Below are 19661 nucleotides of genomic sequence, written 5' to 3' on the forward strand. Positions count from 1 at the left end.
GCAAAATATTACAAGAATTTGAGCAATGACGAAAAACTACAAATTGTATTGTGATCAGTATCATAAAAATTCATGAAATAGTATGGAAACACGGTACATGGATCAACACAATACTTCATTATCATTTAAAACCAATGTTATACATATTAAAACAATCATACCAATTCGATAAATAATGCAGAAGTAGAAATAGAGAAAAGAAACATTCACAATAATCGAACAAAATTGGATAGACAAACAAAGTTGAATCGACACCAAACAATCAAATAAAATAAACTTACTACTTGTAACAAATATTAATGAGTGGTTATTGGTGGTCAGCAACCGTCATTGGTGACCATCAATGGTCAGCAACGGTTAGCGATTCCCTAATGGCCAGAGGTAGACTCCCGACTCGCGAGATCCGATCCCCCTGGACGTCCCAGGAATACTAAAGAATTCGTCAGCAGTAGCCTTACTTATACCCCTTTCTAAGATAATGGAAGGGTGGGGAGTCGCAAAATTAGTTAACAGTTAAGACTGTTTGGTTTGCAAAAGAACTATTTTGGCTGGTGAATTTTATTGTTGGCCATCAATGGCCATAAGCTAACCATTGCTGACCATCAATGACCATAAATTAACCACTGTTGACCATCGAACAATCAATGACCATTACAACCATCACGAAGCGGAAGATTAAAGCTTTCTTGATTTAACAATTTGATGCATGATCTTTTTAACATTTTACTCAGTGATCTCAGTGGTCAGTCAGTATAGTAAAGGTGACTATCTAGACAACCCCGTAGAGATTGGTAGCAGACTATGTCGTAGGAGTAAATGTTTAAAAACTAATAACACTATCTTTTATGAGAGTAAAAGAATAGTTGCATCTCCGTCTTTCGTTAAATTAATAAAAACGCAAGGTTCTGTTTTTGAAAAGAGGAAAGAAAACTTGAAAGGGCAAATATTAAAAAGTATACACTTCGCAGCGAGAATATAATGGTTGATTACTGCAATAATTTTCTTAAGTTTTGAAGCCACTTGTATCGAAAATACTGGGAAACAAGTGCACCCAAGACGCAAACGTATCATAAACCTAATGAAACTATTTACAAATCACATCGATTACCTACCTGATGTGTTTCATGGTCATCGATGTTACGTGATGTAGAATGATCAACAGAATTTCAAGATGACAATTGAACTATCGAATGCAAATATAAAATATAAAATATTTCGTAAGATGTTACGTTTTCAATAGTTATGCATTAGCACTTTTATAAGCAAAATTTCGAATCGATTAATGTTAAACAAATACACGGTTTAATTTTTAAAAAAACAAGTCCAAAGGTGGTTTCGCGCGAAGAATTCGATATTTTTTCATTTACGAATTTTTTGTACATTTGCTTGGAAAAGTGCTTACAGTTTGTCCTAGTTTCTAGAACCCGCCTTGCATACGTAATTTTACTCACAACCATAGGAAAATATATTTGTTATTGCAACATTTTCTTTATTATCATACAACGATTTTCATGTCAGTTTTAAATATGCAATTTGACACGGCATGTCTGATGATCTCCGCTGTCACGCTACACGCGATTGTATGGTATTAAATCATTCTTTCGCATTTGAAGAGCTCGAAGTGCTTAAATGTACGTAGAGCTCAGTCATATTCAAGCTGTTGGCTCGAACATCTCGAAATCATATTCTTCCGGTACAGAAGTGCTATAATTTTTATACTTCGTTTTAGTTTCAATCGAAGGGTTTAGAAAAGTACAAAGGTAAAAATATCAATTTGATAAATTCATTAAAAAAGAAAAAAAAAATGAAACATCGTTACCACTGTATTTAAAATGTATAACATATTGTTAATATTAATATATTACATAAATTGCGACAAGTTTTGAAACAATTATTTAGGAATCGTTATTCAATTATTTTTAGAACGAGTTCGTAATAAAAATATAGCAATTCGAATTAGCATCATGTAATAATTATAGTAGTATGTACGTTTTCACGAAATTCAACGCAAGTTCTAAATTTGTGAAAATTAAACTAAAAACTGTATATAATGTTTTAAGTAAGTCAAGATGCCTACAATAAAGCCAGTGACGTACGAAGAAGAATTGAAGAAGAATCCGGACTTAAAAGAAGAAGATATACAAGCATTGAGGGATTGGTACAAGAAACAGCCTCATTTACCAAAAATATCGGACGCCGAGTTGGCGTTATTTTTCCATAGTAACTATTATCGAATGGAACCCACAAAAGCAACTATCGAAACGTATTATACGGTAAAGTCACATGTACCCGAATTTTTTTCGAACAGAGATCCCTTACAACAGAAAGATTTGAGGAAAGCCTTTCAAACAGTGTGAGTATTATTTTAGAAATGTATTACTTATTATCTAACTATTTATTATTCATCTGAGATCATTGAAATATGTATTTTTCTGAAGTAGGTCAAGTTAAACTTTTCAATAAATATGACGCGTTGCGTTTTACCATTTTTCATAAGCGCGAACTCAATAAAAATATAAATAATTACCAATACATTTGAGTAAAATAAAAATGTTTAGAACGCGTCTTTGTCGAGCTCGTCCTTTCTATCCGCAACTCCTCGTGAATTGAAACATAATGTAAAAACAGAAAAAAGATAAGCAATACAAAATTACAATATTTTATGTAATTATGTAATTCAATAGGTGAATGTCTGTAAAGAATTCTATTTTATATCTATACTTTACATACTGTTTATGTTTTTCTTCGACCACGGTAATTGTTAAATAATGCAACTTCGCCTCGAAATTCTGACGTGAGCTGTATATAATCGAAACGTCTAATTGCTATTTGAGAAATTGCTGTTTCATCGCTAATTGAGATGACTCTCACAGAGGAGCGTATGTTCTGGAACTGTGTTTCTCAAACTGTGGCCCACAAGTTCTCGAAAGAAACGAAGAAAGATATTATTTTTCATTTCATTTAATGACTTTAAAATAAATTCGCATATCGTACCTGATACTTAACATCGAATGTACTAAGAATTGAACTTTGGTACCAAAAGCTTATAGCGATATATATATAATAGAAGAAAACGCGATTTGTTGTTCTCTTCTTTTATAGTCATTGTTTCTCGTTCTCACGACAACAATTATCCTCGTTATATATTACTTTAATTGGCAGCTACATGCACGATGTTTCACGGTACCGATATAACTCGTGTACTATTTAACGATAAATATACTAAAACTTTAGCATCCACCTAACAATTTTATGATTAAGATACCGATAATCAATAAGTCCGTCTCAACATGCAACTATTTACCTAATTTTGGCGATTTCGAAATATGCCGTAGAACCATCCAGGTTTTGGATAAGAAAACAGACGAGGGTTACGCAATTCTTTATGGGACATTGATCGATCGCGATCCCTCGAATTACGTCTACAACGATGCAATGAAATATTTGAGCATGATCGTAGATTTATGGCTATGCAAGGAGGGTACAATGCCGGGGCACGTAATACTGTTCGACATAAAGGATGTTGTCTTCGGCCATGCTGCTCGATTGAGTCCTATGGGGTTGAAGAAGTACCTTTACTTTTTGCAAGAAGGACTGCCAGTTCGCCTAAAAGGATTTCACTTCATGAACATTACACCAGTGATGGACGTGATACTCAGCATGATGAAGCCATTCATGAAGAAAGAATTATTGGATATGGTAACGTATAACGTTATAATACATATTATTACGTACTGTGAATATTCTTATTTCCATTTTTTGTTTTTCATTGTTTTGTTCAATTTCAATATACAGGGTGAGGCACTTAATACCGGCCATCTGAATAACTTGGCTGCTATTGGTGATAGGAAAAAATGCATCAGGCAAAAACTAGTTTTTTGATAGGTGGAGGCATCAAGGAGATATGAAAGTCATCTCTGTTTTTTTAGATGGAACTGTATGTTTTTTTACTTACACTCTGATAGATTATTTCAAGACGAATACACTGCCCTATGGAAAGGTCATTCCTGATCTGGGTTAAGCCAAATGTGATGGAAAATAATTTACTTTGAGGAAATGACCAAGCAACGTTGATTTATTTATCTAACAGTAACACACGACTGACACAAGTGTTCAAAATGGTGACCTTGAACATTAATGAACACAAGCTCTTCTTACGCTCTTTCATATCTTCTTTGGTTGCTGGCATTTCATTATCCACTTGCTGCTTTGTCCATAAATAAAACTTTAATCAAAAACAGCTCATTACCCAAAATTAAAACAGCAAGTGTATAATGAAATACCATCAACCAAAGAAGATATGAAAGAGCGTGTAAGGAGAGCTTGTGTCGCGATAAACACAACTGAAGCAACGCTTAAGAGCATGCATCAATGTTCAAGGTCACTATTTTGAACACTTGTATCAGTTGTATATTACTGATAGATAAATAAATCAACGGTCCTTGACCATTTCCTCAAAGTAAATTATTTTCCATCACAATTGGCTTAACCCAGACCAGGTCATTGTATTCGTCTTGAAATAGTCTATAAGAATGTAAGTAAAAAAACATACCGTTTCATTTAAAAAACAGAGATGACCGTCATATCACCTTGATGCCTCCACCTATTAAAAAACTAGTAACATCAGCCCCTCGATACCAAATAATTTTTGCCTGATGCATTTTTTCCTGTCACCAATAGCAGCCAAGTTATTCGGGTGGCTGGTCCTAAGTGCCTCACCCTGATATGTATAGAAAAATGAATAATGGATAAATTGCATCATCAATGAATACGATTACATATATTTGTATAATATTCAGTTCCATACGCACACAAGCTTGGAGACTTTAGCACAATTTATTCCTGTGGATGCACTGCCAAATGAAATTGGTGGAAAAGCCGGACCAACCTTAGAACTGCACACATATGGTATCAAAATGCTCGAAGATAATCGTGATTGGTTCCTAGAGGAAGAACGAACGAAACGTGTTAATGAGTCATTGAGATCGGGTAAAGGGAAAACAGCGACCGATCTCTTTGGAGTCGAAGGAAGTTTCAAGAAACTTGAAATTGATTAGATAATTATCATTGTATTAGAACGCTCAAAACTATGTGGCATCAAGTTTGTAATTTACATAATATTCATTTAACTACTGCAGTGAAAATATTAATGTAATAACCGTTACAATAATTTATATAATTGCAATATAAATATGGTTAATAAAACACTTAATGGTCAATCCATTGTAATATACATCCAAACTGTAGAAAATCTTTCAATCGGTAAAGTCGATGCTATTATAAATATTACTACTATAAATAAACTCTGTCACTGATAAATAAAATCAGGAACAATGGTTCAAACAACGACTACTTATTTATCATTAATATTTATTGTATTTGTTACAAACAGTCCATAAAAACATTATATACATATACTATCATTCCGAAGATCATTCTCGATTTCGGCTTCAGCTGGATTAGGCATATTTAAAAAAAGTTGAGTAATGGTCTCTTGTTGATTTGAAATTCTTCGTTCCGGTTCCGGCGTACGAAACATCTCCTCGTCTGTGTCCGTGTTTTTGAATTTCTTGCTTATCATGTCGGAATATAGTATAATTAGAGAGAATATACAAATAGTATACGTATAAACATACAGGGTGTTCGGCCACCCCTGGGAAAAATTTTAATGGGAGATTCTAGGGGCAAAAATAAAACGAAAATCAAGAATACCAATTTGTTGATCGAAGCTTCGTTAAAAAGTTATTAACGTTTAATGTTTCGCCTGTAGATAGTGGTTCTCATTCATAAAACTGTAAAACTGTCGATACGTCAGTAAGTAGTGTTTCTCATGCTGAATGAGAACCACTATCACGCGCACGCAGCTGTTCATAGATTGCCGTTCTACAGGCGGAACTTTAAACGTTAATAACTTTTTAACGAAGCTTCGATCAACAGATTGGTATTCTTGATTTTCGTATTATTTTGGCCCCTAGAATCTCCCATTAAAATTTTTCCGGGGGGTGGCCGAACACCCTGTATATTTCCACTTGACTGAATAGTTTGTCTCATTCGTATGTCCTACAAACTAAACAGCAAAAGAATTACAATTCTGCAGTAGCGTACAGTTTGTTTGCGACAGTGTTTTCCATACAATGCAAATGCATCGTCTTTTATGATCCGAAAATAGTTTTAATGTTTTAAAAAATCTGTCTTCTTACCGATCATATATTGGTTTCTACGTAAAACCCAATTATATTAACACACTGACTCCTTTTCGGTTGTTTAAATGAGTAATTAAATTGTGCAATTCAATTTATTAATTGGTTAAAATATAATCGAAAGCTTGAACACCACTGATTCTGTCGTTTATTACTTCGTCAGAACGATAATGTAAATAAACTTTATCGCAATATTCGTTATTTCCGAGATTTTAATTTATTTCAAGGGCAAGAAACATTTAATATTATTCAATTTACTAATTAAGAAATATTCTATTTATTCAAACGAAATAAAATCGCATTTTTTCATTACAATATACAGATACGTATGAAAACGATTACATAAATAATACTTCACAGTACTAAATTGTACGCAAATTTATACCATAATTAACACAATTGGTCATTCACTACACATACAATGCATGCAATTATCGTATCACTGCAACACTTAAGCGCACGAATTATCGATAAAATGATCATTTGAACGATAACCATAAATGTATATATACTGTTATTCTTTGGCAAATTTTCTGTTTCTAAATATCATTACAAAAATAGAAATTGAGAACCAGAAAAATAACATTACAAATCTTTTTATATATTTGTACTATATCACGTTGTGTTTAATAAGAAAAACTAAAATACAGTACTGTATTTGGCTCGAGACCAGCGCGAGCTGTTAACATATAAAGAACATGATTTCAAGCGTATCATTTCTTGCTACTTACTTGCCAAAAGTAAAAGCGTGATGTAATAGGATAAAATTAGAGAGATTGAAAGCAAGCAAGAAATAATATGAGACAGACGAAGCACCGTCATTTTGTCTCGTTCTGTTACACAGTGGGGTAACTGCATGCCAAGCACTGAAAAAAGTAATTTCAGACTAATATCCTCAAATAAAAAAAATTTAGAAATTGACTGTTACTGGAGAAGTTACAAAGACAAATCGTTGCTTTGGTACAGTATATACATATACATGTTTACATTGTATATATGTATATACACACACACTAAAATGTAGAAATATTGTATTGTATAATAATTTGTAAATTATTTATAAAAGGTAACATATATACCTGATTTTTCCATAATACTGTATTGTTATCTAGAATAGTTATTGTAGAAAATGTTAAAGCTTCAAGTGAATTAAATGTGCTGTATTTTACAACACATAAAGATAATGAAAACATATAACAAGAGCAATTATATTAATGGAATTGTGCGAGGAAAGAGATAAATACGTACATTTCGGTCGTAATATGTTTTTTTTTACCGCGTTTGGCATGCGAATGCCCCACTGTAGGCCGTTTGAGTACCGTCTTTTGCATGCTGCGAACTTTTCGTCCGTTTTCAGACTCTCTGACTTGCTCTTATTCTATCTAGCTTTTGCCTTCGCAAGTAGAGTACCGAATTCTTATATTGTAAGTCAAGCGGAGCTCTTAACGAATAAATACTGTATTAATGTTTCGGTAACTATTAATAATTCTATTTTAGATAATAGGAACACATTTGTTGTATAATATTGTCATAAAAATGAAATAATTTTTGCATCAAGTTCAGTACACACATCTAAGGAATTTCTATTTAAGCAGAAATAATTTTAAATAATTATATCAAATTGTCAAATTAAAGATGTTATTTATAACTAATTAAAAAATAGAAACAAAGAGAGACAGACCCATTATATATCTCATATTTGAATAGATTAATGCATAAGATTTGTCTAAATATTATCGAATTGTGCTGAAACTGTTGATTTTGCATCAAACATCATTAAGATTTTTCAATCATTTTTAGCACATCACCTAACTGATCTGCATAATAATCCGGAATTATTAAATTTTTAGAATCCGCATTAGGTGAATTCATGGCATCTACATCGTTTTGTGATGTAATGCCTGTTAACACAAGAAGTGTTTTAAATCCACAACGTTTTCCAAGAAGAATATCGGTGTTCCGACTGAAATAAGATAATTACGTTTTTAAGAACTGAATCACTCACTATTATAAATAATCATTATAGTATGTGATAGTTACTTATCGCCAATCATGAGTGTTCTTGCAGGATTCAAACCATATTTCTTGATTATATATTCACTCACGAAAGATTCTGGTTTTCCAAGCGTTATTGCTGTTCTATCTGATGCTGCTTCTATAGTCTTTATAAAACAGCCAGTTCCTGCATAATAAAATATATGCAAATATTATTCTCTAAGTTCTATATGAATCTACATTTGAATTTTATATAAAATCAATTTAAATGAGTGTATATCAACCTGGGAATTTATTATTATTTGGCGAAGGTCTTTCTGTATCACAATTTGTGCCTATAAAGTGAACATTTGGATTTTGCAAATAAGTAGCTGCTTTTACAAGCTTGGGCAAAGAAAAGTATTTATCAAAACCAACGATAACTGCCCCAACTTCTGGATCAGGCTTGAAATTTTGTACCATTTCTACTTCGTCGCCATCCATAACATCAGGCTGTAATAAAAAAGTAAATTCATTACATAGTCAATCTACATTAAAAGCAGATAACGGATTTTATGGTAGGAAACTCACTCCAATACCAGTATGTTTGATACCCTCCTCGTCTAACTCTTTAGTAATACCTATACTGCCGACTACATACGCCTTTTTATCAAATTTCTTTTCTTTGAGATACACTGCAGCCAAAAATGATGTGCACACTATTTCTTCCTAAAACATAATTATAAAGTATTTTGTATAATAAATATCCTTTTTAATTGCAAAACTTAACAAATAAATTTTACTCACCATTGTTGCATAATACTTAAGTCCTTTACATTTTTCTACGAATTCGGATCTAGTTTTCGTGTTATTATTTGTTATATAAAAGAATTTTTTACCCAGCTGTTTAAATTTATTTACTGTTTCAGGTGAGTCCTGTATTACCTCGGTTTCTCTCCATAACACGCCTAAAGTTTACTGAGATTAAAACACCACTTACAACATTATACATGTACATAAAATTGTTTTCTGTTAACTTTTATTCTTGACTTACTAAATACAATGAATTTTGAAGGTACCGCATTAAGAATAACATAATGTAATATTTATTATTTTTCACTTATATCAGAAAAATTATTTTACACAAAATAATTACTCACCATCACAATCTGACAGAATGACATCAATTGAATCTATTAAATTTTTGAATTCCTCTTTAGACAATGATGTTATGTTTTTTGTTGCCATTTTGTAATTAATTACAAACACAATTCTTCAAATCAATATAAAACTATCTTCTATTCTACACACAAAGTACACACTTCATCAACTACTGCACAACTGAAAAGATCCTAGATAAAGTATGAATTATTACATGACCTTGTTTGCCTATTACGTAATAGGACGTATAAATTGTTCCTTTTCCATTCATAACTACCAATAAATACAATTGATGACTATTAAACTATATTAGTACCACTGTGGGAACGAAGTGACACTTTTTATTACTTATGATAACCTTTATTTCAGATTTAAATTATTTACTAATTGCTACTAAAACGTATTCGATGTAAAACATAATTCTGTTAATTTATTTAAATCACATATTCAAAAACAGATTCAACATATAACATTTGATTAGGCTAGTAGGATAAGTAGGCTAAGTAGGCTAAATAGGCTAAGAGCGAGCGGAGCGAGAGAGAGGGGGAGAAGCATGCGGAGCGGTAGTGCAAGAGTAGGATAAGTTAGATTAAGGAAGGTTTGTAGAGAAGAGTGTAAGATAAGGAGTCCTTGTAACCCTAAGGGGAAGCAATAAAATGATACATACATATAACATTTGATGGAATGAAACAAAAAAAACACAGTTTTGTACGAGGAAGAAGGTTAAACAAAACAATCTGTTCGTCAAACTAGAATTACACATACATATATTTCTGGTGTATTATATATATATATTAACACACACACTATTTCATACTTTGTCACGTGTATTTTCGACATAAATAAATGCGATCACAGTATGTAATTAATACCCGTATAATAAATTACGTATTATTTTTAATAAGGAATCCAATAACTATTTCTAGTAATATTATTTTAATCATACTATGAAATTAGGTTACTTTTAGGTACTAGGTGTTATAGTTTTGCACTTGAACTTTTCTAAATACGGTAATAGATCTCCAATTGTATTGATATAATAATCAGGAATGTATTCTTTTTCCTCTGGACACTTTGAACGTTTCCATTTAGTGATATGATGTAATTTACTAACACCTGTTAAGACTAATAATGTTTTAAAGCCACAACGAGTTCCAAGTAGTATATCTGTATTATGCCGATCTCCGATCATTAATGTACGTTTAGGATTTACATTATATTTTTTTTTCAATAAATCTGCTATATAAGATTCTGGTTTGCCCATTATAACAGCTTTTCTTTCCGCACAACTTTCTATGCATCGCACCAAACTTCCAGTACCTGTAATAAGAGATTTGTTTATCAGAATTTTAATTAAATATGCGCAGAACCGAGAAGTACTGTAAATTATAAGTACCAGGTATAATAACATTGTTAGCAGCAGGGAATCTTTCGTCTGTATTTGTGCCAATAAAATGTACATTAGGATCGTTTAAATATGAGGCTGCCTTTACCATCTTGGGGTAATTAAAGTGCTCGTCAAAACCGACTATAACTGCACCTACTTCAGGATCTTTTTTAAAAGCTCTATATGGAACGTTTTCGATGATAGAATCTGGTCCTACACCAGTATGTGAAATACCAACTTCTGTCAATTCTTTTGCAATAGCTGTAATACAAATTATCATAATTACAATACTTATTATACATTGAAATATAATATTCATTGTCGGTTGTACAATGTTATAATGATACAACAAAAATATAATTCTTGCCTTTCGATCCTATAATATAAACTTTCTTATTAAAACCCAAATCTTGTAAATAACAGGCAGACAAATTTGCAGTACACAAAATATTATCCTTAGTAGCTTCGAAATTTAATGTTTTACATTTTTCTACAAACTCTTCTCTAGACTTTGTACTGTTGTTAGTTACGTAAAAAACTCTTTTACCAAGCTCAAGAAAGGTGCTTATAACTTGCGTAGCATTTTTCATGGGTCTCATATCTATCCAAAGTACACCTAAAATGTACAATTATTATTACTTTACATTTTATTATTACAGAGAAATACATTTATCGAATAAGACTTACCATCGCAATCGGTAAGTACAGTATCAAAAGAATTGAAAAATTCATTGACATCGTCGTCATTAAGTGTTTTAAAATTAATTGCAGCCATGCTAGAGACATATCTTATTTTAATAAAATGTACATAAAGTTAAATAATTACAAAAATTATTATTTTATATAGACATGTTTAAGGAATAGGTGTACTTATTATAAAAATTTGTAAATTTGAATTGACAAGCATATTAGGGAGCAATGACCAGGGATTGAAACCAGTTATATCGATTCTGGTTACGAAACAGTCGGTTTTAGAAACTTTTTAATTCTTGGTAGTAATATATTGCAAGTAAAATTTCAAATTTTATATTAATACAATCCGGAAATATTTTCCGATGCGAGTGGTTTACGGCTTAGTAAATAATTCCCTAACAGGATAGCCAATGTTAATATGTGCAAAATTAATATTTATATTTTTTTTAAATTAATAAATTATAATTATCTAAACGATTCATTTATTTTGAAAAAAAAATAAATAAAATGAAAAATACGTAATGGATAAGTAAAATGTTAAACTTCATGTTTAGTATATATATGCATAAATTAGCTTTCTATAAATTGTGTTAAATTTAACTCAATATTCATGTGTCCTTACTTTAAAATAGTAATATCTTTTAGAGGAATGTAGCATTTTACTATACTTTTCAAGGTTAGGTTTATTATTTATACTTAAAATGGTACAGATAGTTTCTTCTTGCTTTGCCACCGTTGTTTAAGTAATTTTGTAGTTTAAAATTAAATAAATATTTTTTTCTAGATAATATTTAAATTATAATACTAACTTGATCAACCTCTTGAAATAGTTTAAACGTTATTTGATTGACAAACTATAGGAATTCAAAAATTGCAATTTAAAGTGTGATATTAATGCGATGACGATTAAATTTATGTAATATGTAATCGAACATACGTAAACTTAACACGTTTAAACTTTGGACAATAATCTACAATCTCATCATCATTATCATAAATAAATTTTAACGATCTGAGATAATTTCCGTAAATGATAAAAGTGGCAGATTTAAACATTAAAAAGTTGTTAATTTTAAACTTATTTAAAAAAAGCATACTTCCATTTTGCTTTCTATTTTAACTTCGAGTAAAATTATTTTTACAATAAAACGTGAAAAAATAATTAATGCTCGCTTACTTCGATTTTCTAACAGTTATCTCAAAACATATCGAGGAAAATCATTATTAATTAATTTCCGCAACTATTAATTCTACTGTTTTGTTTATGTTATAAAAATAAGAACTCTTCTTATTGAAAAATACCACAGCGTGTACAATACTGGCAAAGAGTGGACTCTCATTTTAATTTATTAATTTTCAATCTTAAAGTATTTTGAATTTGACAAATCGTATTAATAATATATGTACATATGTACGCTCATACATGGAAATAATAAAAAAAAATTTCTTTTTTTTCAATAATTAAAATATGATCAGGGAGTCTTAAAACGTGTATTTCCGTAAAATAAATTTTACAAAATTTTTTTTCATTATGCCTGGGCAGTCGAGAATCTCGGCTCGAGAATTCAAATCTTTTTAGGCGGGGTTTCTCAAGCAAATAATAGAAGTCGAAAACGATGTAGAGGAAAAAGGATACCTGCCGCTACAGTGTTGCATCATTACACATACGACATTTGCACAAACTGAAGCAAATGGTTTTGTACATATGTGTGTATATTTGCTAAATAGTACACTTTAAAAAAATGAAATAAAAAAAGCTCGATTTTTTCGAAATTCTAGACCGCAATACATTCTTAAATAATCGAATCACTTAATTTAATACTATTATATGTTACTAATTATATAATTAAAATAGAATTTGTTAACATACATCGTTTTATCGTAATAATTCACATTGTATATTATTTATGAATTATAGGTGGGAAACATCCACATATCTATGGACGGGGGTGTACACCCACGCCATAAATATGTACTCATTTGTAATCAATTAAAACCAAGTATTTTAATACATTAAAAATATAACATTAAAAAACAGCTTTTCGATATAGCATTTGTACAACTCTTAAACTGTTATTCAAATATTAAATACATTATATCACTAATATTATTAGAAGTTATGGTCACACTAAGTAAAAGGTATGGTTTCCATAAAATATATATTTCAACTTTTGCTCTATTTGTACAAAACTAATAATGTATTATTCTTTGCAGATAGTATGTAAGAAAATCACAATTTCGTATACAAATAGCGTTTAAATCATTTTACTGTTTTATGAAAATAAGATAATTTGGAAAATGATCTATCAGCTAATCTTTGTTTGATAGCCGGTCAAAGCGAAGTCTGAATTGAAGAAGATGTAGTTTTATCACCAAAATACATCAGAGATTGTGGTGACTAAAATTCATGAGATTGGTTTTGTTACAACTCTTTTTTTATTGAAATTAACGTAACAATTCTAAAATTCCTTCAACTTGTTGTTTTCTTATTAGACTTCATGTACTTCTGTACATCAGATTTGGATAGTCGCTTTAAACGAACTACAACATTTAAATTTCTTAAATTTGGCACTTTCTTATTTGACTTTTTGTGCTTCTGTACATCGCAATTGGATAGTCGTTCTAAACGGACTACCAAATTTAAATTGTTTGAACTTGTCACTGCCTCGTTTGACTTTTTGTATTTCTGTATGTCGTCTTGAGATAGTCGTTTTAAACGAACTGTTATTTTTTTTGTTGCATCATGAGATTGTTGACATTGTTTTGTATTAAATATTTTCAAATTCAATTCTGAATTGTTGAATTTACTTACTTTATTATTTTCCGTACTTAGATATTGATTGGTTGACAAATATTTATCCGTACACTGATAATTTCTTTCTGTTAAATTGTGATTAGTTACAAGATTATTTACAATTTTAAAATTTGTGATCAGCGAGGCACCACATTTCTGTGAAACATTTAATGCTGGTATAATTTCGTTTGAATAATTTCGATTCTTTATGGGTCTTTTCTTTTTTGCAACAAATTGCTTATCATTGTTGACATTGTTGAGAAAGGAGAACATGTTGTTAAAGATATACAAGCGTTTTTTCTTATTTCTTCTGTAAATTCTATACCTTCTTATAATGCTTAATCTGTTATGTAATGCAGGATGTAACTCTTGTTTAGTTTCAAATGTTCTATTCATATTATTGTATATCGGATAAGCAATATCAATTGGTGAATTTGTATCAGTATACAATTTCTTACGATTACCTAATTTTGGAGAACTATTTTGCGGAGTAGAGGCTTCTGTCAAATTACTTTGTTCAGTACTCGCTGAGTCTGAACTAGGTGAGTTTTGTATAACAGAAGAATTTTCATTTTCATTAATTGATGGACTCTCCATATTAACCGTTTTAAGTGGTACAATCTTGTTAATATTTACATTTGAAGTTGTCTGCATTATAGTTGCATTTTATATTAAATTATTTTTCTGTAGCATTATAGTATTCAATTTTTTAGAATAAAGGGTTTCTTGAATAATTCTTTGTTCGATATTTCTCCTTTGTAATAATTTCACATTTAGGTTATGTGAAATTAAAAATTAGGTTTCAGCCCACCTCCAATAATGTGTTACTATACATAGTATATACTGCATCTGTAAAACCAGAAAAACTTTAACATTTTTTATTTAAGAATTGGGAAAAGGTGGATTAAATTGTTTTATAACTTTATTAAAAATCATTTCACAAACATCTTCAAAAGGTTTAGTAAAAAAATTAAGGGAATAGTACCATGATATTCCTTGTGAGAAAATAAAAATACTGTTTTGTTATACATTAGCATATGTTTTAGTTACGATAGATAATATTAGTTTAAACATATCCGTGTCTAGATCATGAAAAGTTAAAACACTGAAATCCTGTATAATAATTGCGAAAATAACTATTTAGGCATGAAATAACTATAACAAGATGTTAACTCTGACCACAAAGTGTTAAAACACATTGAAAAATATGGCCTGTTATGTACAAATTACGAATAAAAAAAACATGTTCTGCACTTACTTTGAGAATAGTTACTACTAATTACCGGTAATGAGTGACAGGTTATTTTTATCCATTCAGAACTGTTTTACTTAAGTCACACAAAAAAAATAAAAATGTATTTTTGAAAAATATATTCAGGAAGGGAATAATTAATGCATAATATGTAATCAAATACTTCATAACAATATTTATATAGAGGTAATTGGAGTCAGAGATGCCGAACAGCGTCCCGCCACTATGGCCAGAAGTGGCATAATTGAGTGCATCGTCGTCGACACTAGAAACGACGAACTTCCTTAGCGTCTACGCAGCGACGGAGACAGCAGATATATATATAGTTTGAACAACAATAATAACTTGCATAATTATTGAAATTTTTCTATATTGCTGCTGTTTTGTTCCCATTATTTTTATATCCTTTATGTATTTTATTTGTGGACACTCGTGGACATTGTGGACAATCGTGGGGCGTGTATTCTCGTGTAAGGGTGATTTTTGTGCACAACATTGTGTATTGGAAATGGCATTCAGCCTCTCTGTGAAAATCTTGTCGGGCGAGTTTTGATATACCCTTCTGGATTTTCATAAGGCAGGTTGAATCTCATTCAACGTAAGGTCACAGACGAGGTATACGAGTAGATCTTTCACCTTATGGACTTTCGTGGCCCAATCTGACTGCCATCAGTGTGGCCCAGTGTGGTCAGATCGGGCATAATTGAGTGCATCGAAATTGACAATAGTGACGACGAACTTCCTTAGCGTCTAACGGAGTGGTGAGGATAGCAGGCATACACTACCGCATGAGCCACGTGTACATGAGCCAGAGGCAGAAGTGCCAGAAAAGCACCATCGGGTGCCCTACTCAACATACCAGATACGCGTACGTGAGCTCGTGGAGTTTCGGAAAGTCGACAAAGGCAAACTGACGCATGCCCTCTTTCTCGATTCTCCGAAGCTGCTCGAAGTAATTTCGGACCGCCTCGTGGGAGTCGAGAGAGAAAGGCTCACATTTGCCTTCTCGCTCTTAACAACTGAAATCCGACCTCCCGTCAACGGCATACGATTTGGATTCTCGAGCCGAGATTCTCGACTGCCCAGGCATTTTTACTCTCCGACCTATGTAGGCGTACATAAGCAAAGTATCCATAATGAAAAAAATTTTGTAAAATTTATTTTACGGAAATACACGTTTTAAGACCTCCAGATCATCTTTTAATTATTGGAAAAAAAGAAATTTTTTTTTATTCCCATTATCTCCCATTCGGAGAGAACGTCTAACAGACACGCCTTTGTTGCCGGAATTAGAGATTCTTAAAAATTAAGTTTTACTATTTTTTTTTTGTAATATCCTGAGCAGAAGAAAAAGCTAAAAAATATAAATTAAAAATTTAACCTTTTGCCATTTCTTTATTTATCAAGATGTTGATTTCTTCCTAGTTCCTGCTTAAAGTACACCCTTCCTAATGAAGCTACTTTTTTCCCTCTGTACGAAAGCCAATGGCATCTTTTTTAGAAGAATCATTAAACAAGAAACTATAACAACCACAACTTTTAATATTGTAGAATGAAAATGATACTGCGAATTCTAAACTTAAACTAAACTAAATTATATTTTTATATACACACTAGTGTAAAATTATAAATTTACAGAAAAAAGTAGCTTTAAATTGATTAATTAAATAATAAATTACGTCAAAGTATATTTAGAAGGGAGCTAAATTTGATTATACAGAATGTAAATAAAATTTGATTACAATTTCCTGGTAATAAATAATTATTTAATAATTTAACTTGTCATATTATACATTGTTATAATCGCAGTATAAAACATGAAACCGTAGGATTCGTTGAGTGGCAGTTTCCAACGATAAACATACGTCTTTGATTCGACTCTTAGAATTGGAAAAATCGAAAAGAAATAACCCTTCGCAATCCAACTACAAAATAACACAAAAATCGTAAAATATTAGTAATTAGTACTCGTTAAACAATAAAGCATCCGCATTCTATTGTGGCCAGCAGGCAGTATTACAGTTTGCGCAACAAAGCATATGATGACTTTACCATATACTTTAGTTTGTCTGTAGTTTACAGAAGACTGCATTTATAAATATTCTACCGCGAATTACCCGCTACTCACAATACCTGTTGACATTTGTGAACAGACGCCCCAAGAACTAAAAACTTGCTACAAAACAATTTTAGGTTATGTATGTAAAGTATAAATCAATTTTACATTATCTTTCAAGAATCTAATAAATATTTTAAAAAGTATATTCCACTATTAATACAAGAGGTAATTCTCTCGTATTAAGTATTCCTGTTTGGAAGTGGTCTACGAAGGGTAGGTACATTGACAATTTAAAGATTATCTCTAATATAGAGACAATGAACAAGCAATCCTATATAAATTTATACGGGGTGTCTCAAGTAAAAAGCAATTAATTCTACAGAAAAATGCAACATCGTGATATAGTAAACATTTCAAATGATGCAATTCCGTCGAATAATTGTATCTAACGGAGCACGATTTTTTAAACACCCTGTATAACATTTCCTATTAGAAAAATCGCATTTGCTTTGAGAAAGCCGTTGATTCTTGCTTACAAAAATATATCAACCGTAGTTTTACGAACGATCGACATTTCGATCATCATACTCCTTACTTTTATATACACCCATACAAAGATTTCTTTAACGCACACACATCTAAAATTTCTTCTCATACAACTGAGCGTTTGTGCGCTCCCATTTAAACAAATTCGCTGATAAACAGCAAGATTAAATTAATTTTTGCATTTGATTCGTTTGCAAAGTTTTGTTCCTTCTTTAGGGTATCGTTAATTTATTAACTATTTTCCTTCCTACACAACAAATTTTCTTTAATATGAAGAATAATCATTCAATATTTACTTTATTATTATCGGACTATATAGTACTAGATGAATGTGAGATTTCTAGCTTACATCATTTTCATTGTTTCCATGTTATCTTTGCTTCTTTACACGAATCGCATGTAATAAAATATTCATTTTGTTTTATTCAATATTTACAAAAGTCAGACGTTTATTTACGACATATTAATAAGGAGAGGTATCGAGGTGTGACGCTTACATCTTAACGATCTTTCAGCGCGATGATAAAGCTTGAAATGCTGAGACTAACGATAAATACGATGTTTACAAAGTTCGATTTACATCGAAGTAGAGAAGAATAACATCAATGTAACAACTCAAAGTCGTTGATGAAAAGCTAGTCGTTGAATCGCAGATGACACATGAGCACAGCTTTTTGTGTAAACGATGTAAACGACTTCTATTTTTTAATTATATAGCACTGTAATTATGTAGCATAATATAAACACATAGCCCGACTCTGAGATAAAACAGTTCTAAGTAATGGGTTATACGTGACCCGTCGCCAGAAGGTTAATAGTCTAAGAGATATTTTATTTTAGTTTTAAGAGGGTCTTTCCTAGTCTTCTATAAGCAGCACTAAAAGATAAGCACGTGGCGCAATTAATATAGCCATATGCTTACCAGAACAATGCTCTTTTTGTTTATAAACATGAAAATTTCAAATACTATGAACATCTCATATTTCTTCTTACACATATTTTAGTTATGGTGATAAAATTTACATTTAGACTACATATTGTAAGATATTTTCAAATTCCTTTATTTTGTATGTTTATGATAAATATGATCTAAACTGGTAAAAATGGCAATAAAAATATTAATCAAATATAATTTGGACTTTTAAAAGATTCTTTACCTAATATTTAAATGTAGATTCTAAAATATGTATAATAAAAACAGTTATGAAAGCAGGTTTCTGATAGCCATATACTAACACTACTTATGCTACACACTTAACTCTTAATATTGTTTATAAAACAATACATCGACCATATCAAAATTTTAACGTTAAACATTTCTTAAACTATTAATCGATTACACCTTGGAAACATATATCATTAGCTTTAGCATTTCAAGCCCTATCATTATGCAAAAGTTCGTTAAAAGATTAGTAGTAAGCATTGAGATTTCTCCTTATAAGTGGCATTTTATAGTTTACAGACGATTTAGACGAACTATCAGAAAGTGTATAAAAAATTATTATTTATCAATTTTTCACCCCATGGAATTATTTTGTACATTTATAATTCATTTTTAAAAGATTACTCGCTTTCTTATTCTGTTCAGTAGCGTA

General features: G+C 30.9%; 4 protein-coding genes across 7 annotated transcripts; 1 reads left to right on the forward strand and 3 right to left on the reverse strand.

Moving 5' to 3' along the window:
* Positions 1-1657: 1657 nt before the first annotated feature.
* LOC122401463 (alpha-tocopherol transfer protein-like) lies at positions 1658-5229 on the forward strand. 2 transcript variants are annotated; one of them, XM_043403605.1, is made up of 4 exons: positions 1658-1760; positions 2061-2353; positions 3336-3699; positions 4800-5229. In XM_043403605.1, the coding sequence occupies exons 2-4, from the start codon at positions 2070-2072 to the stop codon at positions 5055-5057; spliced, it is 906 nt and encodes a 301-aa protein (XP_043259540.1). In that variant the 5' UTR covers positions 1658-1760; positions 2061-2069; the 3' UTR covers positions 5058-5229. The 2 variants fall into 2 exon arrangements, with proteins under 2 accessions (XP_043259540.1, XP_043259539.1); XM_043403604.1 differs by having other exon boundaries at positions 1660-1760; positions 2065-2353.
* An 879-nt stretch (positions 5230-6108) lies between these two features.
* Positions 6109-9742, reverse strand: LOC122401462 (glycerol-3-phosphate phosphatase-like). The gene is made up of 6 exons (XM_043403603.1): positions 9335-9742; positions 8982-9142; positions 8766-8903; positions 8480-8687; positions 8241-8382; positions 6109-8163 (listed from the first exon to the last, which is right to left on the reverse strand). Exons 1-6 carry the CDS (start codon positions 9420-9422, stop codon positions 7977-7979), a joined length of 924 nt encoding a protein of 307 aa, XP_043259538.1. The 5' UTR covers positions 9423-9742; the 3' UTR covers positions 6109-7976.
* A 160-nt stretch (positions 9743-9902) lies between these two features.
* Positions 9903-12381, reverse strand: LOC122401464 (glycerol-3-phosphate phosphatase). 2 transcript variants are annotated; one of them, XM_043403606.1, is made up of 5 exons: positions 12225-12381; positions 11410-11498; positions 11090-11338; positions 10732-10983; positions 9903-10655 (listed from the first exon to the last, which is right to left on the reverse strand). In XM_043403606.1, exons 2-5 carry the CDS (start codon positions 11495-11497, stop codon positions 10300-10302), a joined length of 945 nt encoding a protein of 314 aa, XP_043259541.1. In that variant the 5' UTR covers position 11498; positions 12225-12381; the 3' UTR covers positions 9903-10299. The 2 variants fall into 2 exon arrangements, with proteins under 2 accessions (XP_043259541.1, XP_043259542.1); XM_043403607.1 differs by lacking the exon at positions 12225-12381 and adding an exon at positions 12038-12153.
* Positions 12382-12957: 576 nt separating this feature from the next.
* LOC122401466 (protein PFF0380w-like) lies at positions 12958-15650 on the reverse strand. 2 transcript variants are annotated; one of them, XM_043403608.1, is made up of 2 exons: positions 15468-15650; positions 12958-15058 (listed from the first exon to the last, which is right to left on the reverse strand). In XM_043403608.1, the coding sequence occupies exon 2, from the start codon at positions 14861-14863 to the stop codon at positions 13886-13888; it is 978 nt and encodes a 325-aa protein (XP_043259543.1). In that variant the 5' UTR covers positions 14864-15058; positions 15468-15650; the 3' UTR covers positions 12958-13885. The 2 variants fall into 2 exon arrangements, with proteins under 2 accessions (XP_043259543.1, XP_043259544.1); XM_043403609.1 differs by lacking the exon at positions 15468-15650 and adding an exon at positions 15195-15335.
* Positions 15651-19661: the final 4011 nt, after the last annotated feature.

Source organism: Colletes gigas, unplaced genomic scaffold, assembly GCF_013123115.1.
Source record: "Colletes gigas isolate AHSC1104 unplaced genomic scaffold, ASM1312311v1 Colletes_gigas_Sc00025, whole genome shotgun sequence".
Lineage (NCBI taxonomy): Eukaryota > Metazoa > Arthropoda > Insecta > Hymenoptera > Colletidae > Colletes > Colletes gigas.

Coding starts and splice junctions, on each gene's coding strand:
- LOC122401463 (XM_043403605.1), top strand. CDS start 2,070: ATGCCTACAATAAAGCCAGTGACGTACGAAGAAGAATTGAAGAAGAAT. Junction 2,354..3,335: donor AGGAAAGCCTTTCAAACAGT/GTGAGTATTATT, acceptor AATATGCCGTAG/AACCATCCAGGTTTTGGATA. Junction 3,700..4,799: donor AGAAAGAATTATTGGATATG/GTAACGTATAAC, acceptor TATAATATTCAG/TTCCATACGCACACAAGCTT.
- LOC122401462 (XM_043403603.1), bottom strand. CDS start 9,422: ATGGCAACAAAAAACATAACATCATTGTCTAAAGAGGAATTCAAAAAT. Junction 8,383..8,479: donor AAATAATAATAAATTCCCAG/GTTGATATACAC, acceptor TTTATTATGCAG/GAACTGGCTGTTTTATAAAG. Junction 8,164..8,240: donor ACACTCATGATTGGCGATAA/GTAACTATCACA, acceptor ATCTTATTTCAG/TCGGAACACCGATATTCTTC.
- LOC122401464 (XM_043403606.1), bottom strand. CDS start 11,497: ATGGCTGCAATTAATTTTAAAACACTTAATGACGACGATGTCAATGAA. Junction 10,984..11,089: donor TTATATTATAGGATCGAAAG/GCAAGAATTATA, acceptor TTTGTATTACAG/CTATTGCAAAAGAATTGACA. Junction 10,656..10,731: donor TAACAATGTTATTATACCTG/GTACTTATAATT, acceptor CTCTTATTACAG/GTACTGGAAGTTTGGTGCGA.
- LOC122401466 (XM_043403608.1), bottom strand. CDS start 14,863: ATGCAGACAACTTCAAATGTAAATATTAACAAGATTGTACCACTTAAA.